Source organism: Tiliqua scincoides, chromosome 3 (genome assembly GCF_035046505.1).
Source record: "Tiliqua scincoides isolate rTilSci1 chromosome 3, rTilSci1.hap2, whole genome shotgun sequence".
Lineage (NCBI taxonomy): Eukaryota > Metazoa > Chordata > Lepidosauria > Squamata > Scincidae > Tiliqua > Tiliqua scincoides.
The window spans coordinates 131,148,995-131,160,199 of NC_089823.1; the positions used below are offsets into that span (position 1 = coordinate 131,148,995).

Genomic DNA, 11,205 nt, shown 5'->3' on the forward strand with positions numbered 1-11,205 from the left:
ATGCATCTGGGAATTGAAAACTGGCACTGGGGAAGGAAGAAGATGACAGTAGACTGTTGGTGCACTGTTCCCCATTACCCCTAGGTAATTCAGTCAAGGGCCCAGAAGTCAGTGGAGAGCAGGCACTGGAAAGAGCAGACAGGTGAGATTCCTCCTTTGTAATGCAGTGGCAGAGATCTCTTACCCTCCCTCTGCCCAACTGGCTTTCCCAGTCGGAAATTTTCAATGGTACCCAGCCAGGGAAGACAAGTGGAACTGGCAGCATTGTGTACAGGCTTGTGCCCAAGGACTCCTAAAAGTTGGCGCTGCCCTATCCATTCTACCCACCTGCAACCAATGGAACTTTTGGGTAGCTGTCACTACCCACTATCTGGAAGATTTGTTCTAAGAGCTACATCCAGGTGTCTTTGGGGTCCAACACTGGGGTCGCAGGGAAGCACATTTCTTGCAGCACAGAATCCTGAAGGCAGCAGGAAGAGCCCATTATTACTCTTGCTGATTCTGTAGTGGGGATGTCACAGCTGGGAAGCTAGGATGGGAGCTGTGTCAGATGTGCTTTCCTCAGCCAGACTCCTTAGCTCCTCGGGGCTTTCTTCAACAGAGAAACCGACATTCACCACCTTCTCCTCCAAGAGCCCTTGTCTCCTCATAGACAGAATGCTTGAAGAGTCCCTAACAGCATCCTGTTTGGTGCCACCTTTGAGAATGCTCCTCAGGTACCCATAGAGGGAGCTGTGTTGCCCTCTCCTTGCTCCCTCAGAAAAGGTGTATGTTTGTGCAACACCATCACCGCCTGCCATGGCTACAGCTGTACTGCAAGTATCCCTGTACTGGTTCTGCATCGCAGTTGCTGTGGTTTCCTTTTGTTGCTTACTGAGCAGGAAATATGCCAAACCAGTGAGCACCAACATTGTGCCTGGAGAGACAGGGAGGAGAGACAAGGAAAGAAACTTGAGCAAGATGCCAAAGGATTGTAGTTCAAATTCAACTGCAGAGTGCACTGGTACCACCCAGTTGGCTTTTCTAGACCAGAACCCTCACTTCAGATTCCCTCCAATATCAATTCCCTCCAATTCCCTCCCTTCAATCCTTTCATTCCTATTAACATCTCTCAGTTTACTGAGGTATGAAGACATTGGGCTGGACCCAAAGAGTCCTTCAATTGGAGGACGAAGGGAACAATTCCTAATTTTCTTGATGTGCTAAAGGAGGCAATGGAGAGAATTGGAGTCCAGTCCTAAAGCTCCTAGCATTCCAGCAGCATAAGGCACTTTATGGCAGTCACAAATATTAAGCGCTGATGAGAGAAGCCAGGCTGCCACAGCAAGTGGTGAGCAGCAATGGTGGCCTGTCAGTGTACCCTTCACTGCCCTCTGTGCCAGCAAGTCACAATGGGGGCTAGAGGGAGGTGGGGAGGGGCAGAATGGGACAGGAAAGGGGAGGAATGGAGGGGAGACAGGGCGGAACAGGGCATAATGGAAGATCAGAAGATAGTCAGGTGAATGATGTGGTGTTGACAGCAATTCCCTTGTTTTGACAGCTGTTTGACAGCTCTGGAAAGGGCAGGGCTGGCTCCACAGCTGTAATCAATTAAGACCAAGGAAGACCTGGATGGACACCTGAGCTTCATTTGACCTTGATGGGACTTTGTATGGACATGGACTAATGAGGCGGCTCATAGCTGAGCTGCATCTTGGATATTGGGACATACAGGAATAAAAGGCAGCTTCAGAAGGAGCAAGGACCCAGACCTATGGGACACAGATGGACCCACAGCCACACAGGAAGAAGGAGACTGCCAGAACTCTGCTGGAGGACACAGAGGAGGGAACTGCCAGGACACTCTGCTGGAGAAGACAGGCAAAGGGACTGCTGAGACTCTGCTGGAGAAGACACAGAGGAGGGACTCTGTTGTAGTGGACTGCTACTGGGGAGGTTGGACTGTGGGCTTGGACTAGAGGCTTCAGACCTATATCCACTAAGTTAAGTGGAGTTTTGCGAAGGGGAAAACCTCTAGACAAGAGGAATTGCAGGGAGTGTCTGTGTTTGGAGCAATAAATTTTGTTAATTGCTCAAACTGATGAGGAGTTCTGTAAGCATTCCTTGCACAATGCAGCTGCTGTTCTTGGAAAAGGAGGTGTCAATCAGCCAAAAAACGGGCATTGGCAGACAAAATATTTTGGATGGGACACTGAAAAGGGTTTGAAGGGGGTAGTATAGGCAGCAGCGGTGCTGCCTATATCCTAATCCCCTTCTAAGACCTCCAGCCACCTTCCTGGGTCCACTCAGATTTGTGTCAGCAATCTTCTGGAGCAGGTCTCATTCCAGTGCTTGAGTGTTACTTCCAGATAAGGGAACAAATGTTCCCTTGCCCAGAGGAGGCCTCTGGGACCGCTCCCCCCCCCCCCTCAGGATGCAGCACATGTTCCAGCAGCGTGGCTGCATTGGCAAGGGAAAGAAAGGATAAGATTGGGCCCTTAAACAGTTAGCTCTATTCACAGCTGCCTAGGAACCTCTCTGAAGATGCTCAAACAGCAGTGCAACTAAAAGAAGGAATGCATGATGAGGATCAATTAAGATACATTGAACATCTACATAAGGCAGTGTAGAGCTTTGACAACATTCACCCTAAGCAGAAGTATTTGCATAATTTCTTCTAAACTACTGTGAAGCTGTAAAGGAAGGAAGTAAAACCTTGTCTAACTAGATCTTATCATTTTCATAATATCCTTCTAAAATGAGTTTGCATCTGCTGAGGTGAAGGATGTTAAGCCATAATGTGCAATTACCAGGCCTTGCTTAACGTAATAGCCACATACAATAAACTTCAGATGTTTGAAAGCTGCAAGACAGATGTTTCAAAGTTACAATATTTAAGAAGCATTTAAATTCTTAAATATATTTACTTGCCATGAACATTAAACTTAAGTTTTAATCCTGTGGGCTCTCTGTTTATATTAGGCAAATAATTACAAAGTTTGAACATTTCTTATTTACCTTTTATATTAACTGTGATGCAAAAAGGAGCTCAGTCAATGTATTTCTGAAAGCCACACTTTATAAGCCAAAGAGCTGCATGTGGCTTGCAAGCCATGGTTTGACCTCTCCTGCTATAAAGGGGGGGGGGGTGGGGAACTAAACATTTGATGACAGAGGTTTCTCTCTCTCTGCCTTCCCAGATTGTCACTAGCTATTCCCATCAACCTTCTCTCCCACTTACCTGGGATAGTGACATGCCACACAAGTACAGGGTGCAGGAAGCAGGCTACTGAGAGCAACACATAAGCCAGGAACTTCTGGAAGGCTCCCCGCCGTCTGGCTTGCTTCCAGCAAGTGTGCATTCTGGATCCCACCTTGGGTCTGCAGTGAAAGGGGCAAGTTCAGAAAGGGGGCAGCTGGAGCAAAATGCCCAGTGCCTCTCTGCCAGCCAGCCTCTCATCGTGAACTTTTAAGAAAGAATTTGTTATTGCATTCAGCCCAAAGTAGCTTTCATAGACTGGTCCATCTGGGCAGAGTTGGGGCAGGGGGAGCAAAACTCACGTGGAGAAGGCAGTCAAGAGCAGGCTGGCAAAGTATGCAGCTTCACACAGAAAAATGGCTGCCCCTGAGAAACTGAAGGAAAAGAACACATGAAGAGACAAGGGATGTGTAGCAATCATAGCTGAAATGGGGCAGGAACATCAGTGAGAAAGGAACAAACATCTATAACATGTCGAACATTCATTCTTTTTGAAAGGCTATGAAAAGAGTTTAACAGAGTAAATGAAATCTGAACATTTGGCTAACTTTGAGCCCAAGCCTATGCATGTCTACTCAGAAGTAAGTCCCATTAGAGTCAATGGGGCTTACTCCCAGGAAAGTGTGGATAGGATTGGGCTGTTTGGCTGCTACCCTGCCTTGTCAGGATACACTGAGGTTTTCCCATGCTCTGACATTCTTTTTCAGTGTTTTGATTACAGCAGTGTAATTACTAGGCAATAGGTGAGCCTCGTATTAATATTAAATTCTGGGTATACAAAGTGGGAAAGACAAAGAGACAGGCCACTTGCTGGACAAAACAATTCTTACTTCTCATGGGATGTATTTATTTTAAAAAGTAATACTATAATATATAGATGTACACAAATGCGTGTGCCATTTCCATATTTTAATAATTAAGTAAACAGACAACAGAGTAATTAATGCTTTAAAACATCAATCCAGCCCTATTTAATACTGTACAGTACTGCTACTGTTGTTACAGTAATATTGGGAAAAGTTGTGATTCTTGCTGGCATTTCTGTCCCACTTTTCCTCCAAGGAATTCAGTGTAGTAAACATGGTTGTCTTCCCTTCTCCTCCCCATTTTATCCCCACACCAACACCTGTGAAGTAGGTTAGGATGAGAGTAACTAGTTCAAGGTCACCCAGTGAGCTTCATAGCTGAGTAGGGATTTGAACTGAAGTTTGGTCCAGAATGCTAACCACAGCACAGGCTCTCAGATTTTCAATATCCTTAATCCTATCATCTCAATAACAAGTGAGATATTGCAACTTCAGATAAGACCCCCTCAATATTTGTGTTCCTATATTTTCATTAATGGTTTTTTTTTCTTTTCTAATATTAAGCAATTAAACATCTTGCTGCTGTAGACAAATGAATAATTAACTCTGGAGGCAATACACATTTTCCTGGAAGTAAGCTCCACTGAACACAATGGAACTTACTTCTGAGTAGGACTGCACTATTAGTTTCCTGTTCCTGTATCATACCTTTTTTTATAATCCTGGAGTTATTTATTTGTGACCAACACACCTGCTATTCCAATTAGTTCATTAATTTAACCAGTAACCCATTTCTAAAATGCCCAACTGTGTCGGTATTATCACCATACATGTATTAGATCTCTTTTAATGTGGTTACACCAGCAAAATGAAGGAACAGTACAATAAATTTTCTTAAATCTCCATGGCATTAAATACTAGCAAGCTAATTATTTGTAATAATTCAAAAATAAATTGTTATAAAGTGATAACTTCATTCTCACAAGCTAGAAGTACTGCTATAAACTCTCTGAAGCATTTCCTACAAAGTCCTTGTTCTGCATCCTATGGCAGTTGGAGAGGGCTCTCTGGGGCAAGGTAACTTTTGTTTCCATGGGACTTCTCAGTCCTGCACCAGTGATTTTGCTGGCATAGGACCAAGGCATGTAATGGTGACAGAAAGGGAGAGGGATAGGATCTGGCCACATATTAATGCTGTAGAACCTGCCCTCTCCCTCCCTTGTTCAACTGTACTGGAATTGCGGAAGATATTACAGAGGAGATAGGGTGTGGTGTCCACAGTGCCCCTTGCTCTAAGTCAGGGGTGCCCAAACCCCGGCCCGGGGGCCACTTGCGGCCCTCAAGGCCTCTCTATGTGGCCCTCAGGGAGCCCCTAGCCTCCAATGAGACTCTGGCCCTCCAGAGATTTGTTGGAGCCCACACTGGACCGATGCAACTGCTCTCAGCATGAGGGCAACTGTTTGGCCTCTCGAGTGAGCTGTGGGATGAGGGCTCCCTCCATTGCTTGTTGTTTCACGTCTGTGATGCAGTAGCAGCAGGAAAGGAAAGGCTAGCCTTGCTTTGTGCAAGGCCTTTTATAGGCCTTGAACTACTGCAAGACCTTCATTCATTCATATAAGTTCATCTTTAATATATTCATTTATGTAAATTTATTCAAATTTGAAATGTAAATTAATTCGGCCCCAGACACGGTGTCAGAGAGATGATGTGGCCCTCCTGCCAAAAACTTTGGACACCCCTGCTCTAAGTGAATGCAGGATTAAGGCCCAGGTGGTAGCTGGAGGTGTGCTGCACAGCTGCAGCCACTAGAGGCTAAAGGAGATCCCTCAGGATATAAGGAGCACCTGAGATAGAAAGGATTGTGGGTTTTGAAGGAGTGCAGGCTGGAGAGGAGACTGATTTGGTTTATGGAGTCTGACTTTGACTGGGATACCCTGACTGACCTACCTGGAACCTGGCCTTAGACTGTAACTTGGCTTATTGGCTCTGGACGCTGATTTGGCAACTCTAATTGATGGGACTGATTTACTTGGCATCTGTGGACTGGAACTGGACTCTGACTTTTGCTTACTGCACTGGTGAGTTTCACCAGGGAAACTAATTAGCCTCAAGCGGGCAGGAGGCCCAGTGGATTGGCAGAACATCAACCCCTGTACTTGCCCCCAATTCCCTGTTCCACTCCCTCCCACCCCCATGCCACCTTACATCTTGCCAGAAGAAAATGGCCTGGCCACTGACCCCCACATGCACAAAGACCAGTGATCATGCTGGTAGCCCCACTGTGCTGGCCAATGGTGCCAAAGTGCATGACAACATTGTGCAACTTCCGACAGGATCCAGGTAGTTCCACCTGGATCCTACCAGCTCCCCCAGCAAAATACACATTCTGCCAGTGGAGAATTTAGTTTGAATTGAGCTTGAAGTCTGTTAATTCTGAGTTAGAAGATGCTCTAACACAGGGGTGTCCAAAGTTTTTGGCTGGAAGCCCACATCATCTCTCTGACGCTGGGCTGGGGGGGATGGATTAATTTACATTTAAAATTTGAATAAATTTGCATCAGTTTACATAAATGAATATATTAAAGAGGAACTTATAGGAATGAATGAAGGGCTTGCAATAGCTCAAGGCCTATAAAAGGCCTTGCACAAAGCAAGGCTGGCCTTTCCTTTGCTGCCTCTGCTGCATCACAGACATGAAACAGCAAGTAGTGGAGGGAGCCTTCATCCCACAGCTCACGCAAGAGGTCAAACAGTTGCCCTCACGCTGACAGCAGTTGTGTCTGGCCAGTGCGGGCTCCAACAAATCTCCAGAGGGCCAGAAGCTCATTGGAGACTGGGGGCTCCCTAAGGGTCGCATTGAAAAGCCTCGAGGGCCGCATGTGGCACCAGGGCTGGGGTTTGAGCACCCCTGCTCTAACAAAGAAAACGTGTTCTATTATTCACTACACTTATAAAAGATTGTTCTGCAATGCCCTTTTGGGTGACCAACTAAAGAATACCTACAGAAGTCTTACAGCACAATCTATGCATGGCTACTCAGAACTCCCATTTATTTCAATTAGGTTTACTCCCAGGTAGGCATGTATAGCAATGTTTCTCACACTGTGGGTTGGGACCCACTATGTGGGTCAGGAGCCAATTTCAGGTGGGTCCCCATTTCAATATTTTATTTTTATATTAGACTTGATGCTACCATGGGATGTAACTGCATTTGGGGAAATGTTACAGACCTGTACTTTGAACAAGCTACTATTTATATTCTTTTAACAATAATAGTCAATGGGACTTACTCCTGAGTAAGTATGGGTAGGATTCCAACCTAGGATTGTTAAAAATTTTCCTGCTTGATGTCACCTTTGATCATGACATCACTTCTGGTGGGTCCTGACAGATTCTCATTCTAAAAAGTGGGTCTGCTGCTAAATGTGTGAAAATCACTGGTGTATAAGATTCTGCAAATCTATGTACACTTACCCAGGAGTAAGACCCAATGAATACAGTAGGACTTTCTTCTGAGTATGTATAGGATTGTGCTGTTGGAGACATTTCATTACAATGAGTAACATTCAAAACAGAAATTTGTCTTCCTTGAATAAATCCAATTTGATCTCTAAAACCATATCCTGGTTTGGTCACCAAGACTGTCTGGATTGACCCTATGACTCCAGAATGTTTCTATGCTCCAGTGTACTATCAAACAGACACACCAAGTGAGGTTTTATGGTTCAAACCACTTCCACCACATTTGACAGTGTCTGTATGACTTCCTGCTGCCACTACTGAGCTGAATGCATAGTGAGTCCTTTGCCAATTAACAATTAACCCATGGTGAACCCTAATTAATCCCGAAACAATCTGGTGGTGCAAAGTCATCCTCAACCCTGTAGGTTCTGCAGGGGTGAAATTCAAGGAAGTGTGTCCCAAGCTATTATTTCCTCCCCAAGTCCAAGAGCAAAACTCACAGCAGGTAGACAGCCAGGCTCTTGAACTGGCCTTGCAGCAGTGTATCTGTGCCCACACCAATGAGTACTGCAACAAGAGACAAAACAAAGCAAATAAGAACAGTGCGCAGAGTGATTCATGTACAATTATCTTGATAATCCCTTTAACAACCCAGTCAGACAGGTCTTTATTATCACCAAATCATGGCAGGGGGAGGAGAAGTTGAGAGAATAGCAGGTTGACTGAGGCCCTGTAGTGTGTATATGGCAGAAGTGATATCTGAAACAAATCTATTTCAACCTCATCAGCTTGTGACATAGAATCTAGGAATGATAGCTACCTTTTCCTGATGGAGGCAACATTGTCCATGCCCCAAATTCCATCAGATTTTTCCCTTGTCATTGTTCAGTGCCTATACTTAGCTTCCCAGCCTATGAAACCAGCCCAGAGAGGAAGGCATACAAATCATGTTAATAAATAGCAGTAACCACAATGCTAATGCCACGTACTTGAAATACCAGAAGGCATAAAGGAGAGAGCTAGGGATTAAGAGTTGTAATAAGCTTGCCATGTACTGGAAGGGCCTGCTTCGGAATGATTAGCCCTTTCAAGAGATGTGGACTGCGGTGCCTGGAACATTCCATCCTGCTCCCCTCAGGATTTAACCCCTAAAGAAAGGCTGGTTTCCGCTGACTCTACTGTGCAACATCTGAACCATGGCATCTGACTTCTACTTTAGGGACTACTCTGAACATTCTTCCAACCACCATTCACTGCCAGTGACACAGGCGCATGTAGTTCAGCTGGTCAGTGGAAGCTGAGCATGTCTTTGTGGGAGACCTGCATATTCAAGTCATCCAGCAAACCAGTGCACCTTCTGTCACACCTAATGTGTTATAGACCAGGAACATTTGATGGGGCATTCTGGCAAATGCCAGTGTAAAGATTGTAATATTAAATGAGAAAAAGAGCTTGGTGTCTGCAAACATGTAGCAGAACCATAGCCAGCAAATCAGAGCTCAATTGTAGCTCTCCACCATGTTTCTCCATTTGTCTACAGAGACATTTCTTCCTTTCATAGCATACACACAGTGTACACGCAACCAGCATGCTTGTCATACAAACAATGACTTACCTCTAAGAATCTTCTCTTCTAGAACATTCTTTATGGCCATATACACAAGCAATTCTTTCAATTACCAGTGCAACTTAGAATCCCCAATCCATCCATTAGGTGGAAAATCTTTTCACCTTCTTCACTTTGAGGGCGTTCTCTATGGAAGGACTGAACCCACAGGTGGTTTCATTCAGTTTTCATTTCTGTGACCCACTCCTGATGACATCACATCCTATGAACACGTTGGAATGAAGCTGTCCAAGAAGTGATCACAGAGTATCCCTGTGCCATATCACTAAAAACTTTCAGTACAATAACCCCCCAATCCTATGCATGTGTACTTAGAAGTAAATCCCACTAAGCTCAGTGAGACTTAGGGCCCAATCCCATTCAACTTTCCACTGATGATTCAGCCATGTCAACAGGGCATGTGCTGCATCCTGCAGTTGGGGGGGGGGGCAGTTTGTTCCCTTACCTCAGGACTGTATTGTGGCTGCATCAGTCCTGGAATGTTGGATAGGATTGGGCCCTTACTCCCAAATAAGTGTGTATAGGATTGCATCTCTACTCAGACATGCAATCCTATGCACGTCTACTCAGAAGCCAGTCCCATTATAGTCAGTGGAGCTTACTCCCAGGAAACTGTGGATAGGATTGCAACCTAAGTAAGTACTTCAAGCAGGGAAATGGGGCTTTGTAAGCACAGAATCCTTATAGTTAAAACTATTTTCTCTATGGAGATGCAATTATGGGAAAAGTTACCTGTTGATTTGCTATTTGTCACGAACCATTTCAAGGCAAAACAATTTCAAACCGAATTCCTCTATGTTGTTTCCAGGGGCACCTTCAGTTGGTGTATTTTTTATGGGGTTGTTATGCTTTGTTCACAAACATTTTATTGGGGGGGGGAGATTGACACCTTGGGTGGACTTCTAACTCAAAAAGCGTTGACCCACCAGTGTACAGCCCCAATAGGATGGGTCTGTAAGAAGGCCAACATCCTGATAATGGGGAAAGCCTAGACTGAAGGGCTGTCTGAACATGACCATTTGGTTCACAGATCTTCACTAAAGATTCCCACCTTTTTATTTTTGCTATTTTTTTATGAATTTATTTTGAGAAGAGAATGATGGGGAGAAGAAAAAAGAGGAGAAAATTATGGATGAGAGAGAGCACGCGCAAGAGAGAGAGAGAGGTAAAGTGTGTCCTAAGATACAATTTGGAATTCAAGGATGCATCCCAAGCCTTAAACTTGAAAGGCAGCTGGTCCTCACTTGCACATATCTTTGTCTGATGAACAAACACTTGCACATATCTTCATTTGTTAAATCCATGTAACCAAAAAATCAAATCTTAAATTTATCCCATGCAGAAACCAAAAAAGACCAAGTGGCACCAATGCGCGAAACACAGAGAGGATTTACATTAAGCAATGGATCTCACCTGCTCCAGTGGAAAGCCCCAGCAGCCGGCAAGCATATTCCAGCACATTCCGAAACACTTTTTTCTTCATGCTTGCAAAGCAAAAAGACTTTCAACCTCCCTTTAAGAATTACTGAATTTGACCTACACTCTGTATGCCTCCACCCATATGGTGGAAATCTCATATTCCAGGATCCATGTCCTAACAAAAAAACTTACTTCAGATGATATGCAAAAGGGGGGAAAAGAAAAACCCAGCCCCCAATAGCATTATTACCACCTTGAACCAGTTGGTACCACTCCTGAGAGGCTTTGGTTGTCCTTCTTGTGCTGCCACTGTACTACATCACTCAGTAGGACAATTAATGATTACAAGGCAGAAACAAGGCATTTTCCACAGTGCCTTCAGGCCCCTTTCTGCCTGCTGCATTTCAGAGCAGGACAAACATATCAAAGGCATGCAAAAGTCTTGTTGCTGTAGAGCCACCATTCCTACAGATTAATTGCTGGGGGTGGGATGTGAATCAGGGACTTAGGACTTTGTGTTGGCTGCTTTTCAGAACTCAGGCTGCCAGCACTGCTGCTCCTGCTGAGGTATTCACAAGGTGTGCAGGGCCTCATACCTGGATTAAAAGGGTAAAATGAAGCCAAGTCCAAAGCAAGCCTCCCATTTTCCTTTT

General features: G+C 44.7%; 1 protein-coding gene across 1 annotated transcript; it reads right to left on the bottom strand.

Annotated features, from left to right (window-relative positions):
• Nucleotides 1-515: 515 nt before the first annotated feature.
• On the bottom strand, nucleotides 516-10,616 carry TMEM72 (transmembrane protein 72). The gene is made up of 5 exons (XM_066618741.1): nucleotides 10,547-10,616; nucleotides 8,007-8,073; nucleotides 3,541-3,612; nucleotides 3,221-3,360; nucleotides 516-916 (listed from the first exon to the last, which is right to left on the bottom strand). Exons 1-5 carry the CDS (start codon nucleotides 10,614-10,616, stop codon nucleotides 516-518), a joined length of 750 nt encoding a protein of 249 aa, XP_066474838.1.
• Nucleotides 10,617-11,205: the final 589 nt, after the last annotated feature.

What these genes read in the sequence shown, in the direction of transcription:
- TMEM72 (XM_066618741.1), bottom strand. Translation starts at nt 10,616, where the DNA reads ATGAAGAAAAAAGTGTTTCGGAATGTGCTGGAATATGCTTGCCGGCTG. An exon ending in AGCCTGGCTGTCTACCTGCT is followed by an intron (nt 3,613 to 8,006) that starts GTGAGTTTTGCT and finishes CTTTTCCTTCAG; the next exon opens with TTTCTCAGGGGCAGCCATTT. An exon ending in CTCTTGACTGCCTTCTCCAC is followed by an intron (nt 3,361 to 3,540) that starts GTGAGTTTTGCT and finishes CTTTCACTGCAG; the next exon opens with ACCCAAGGTGGGATCCAGAA.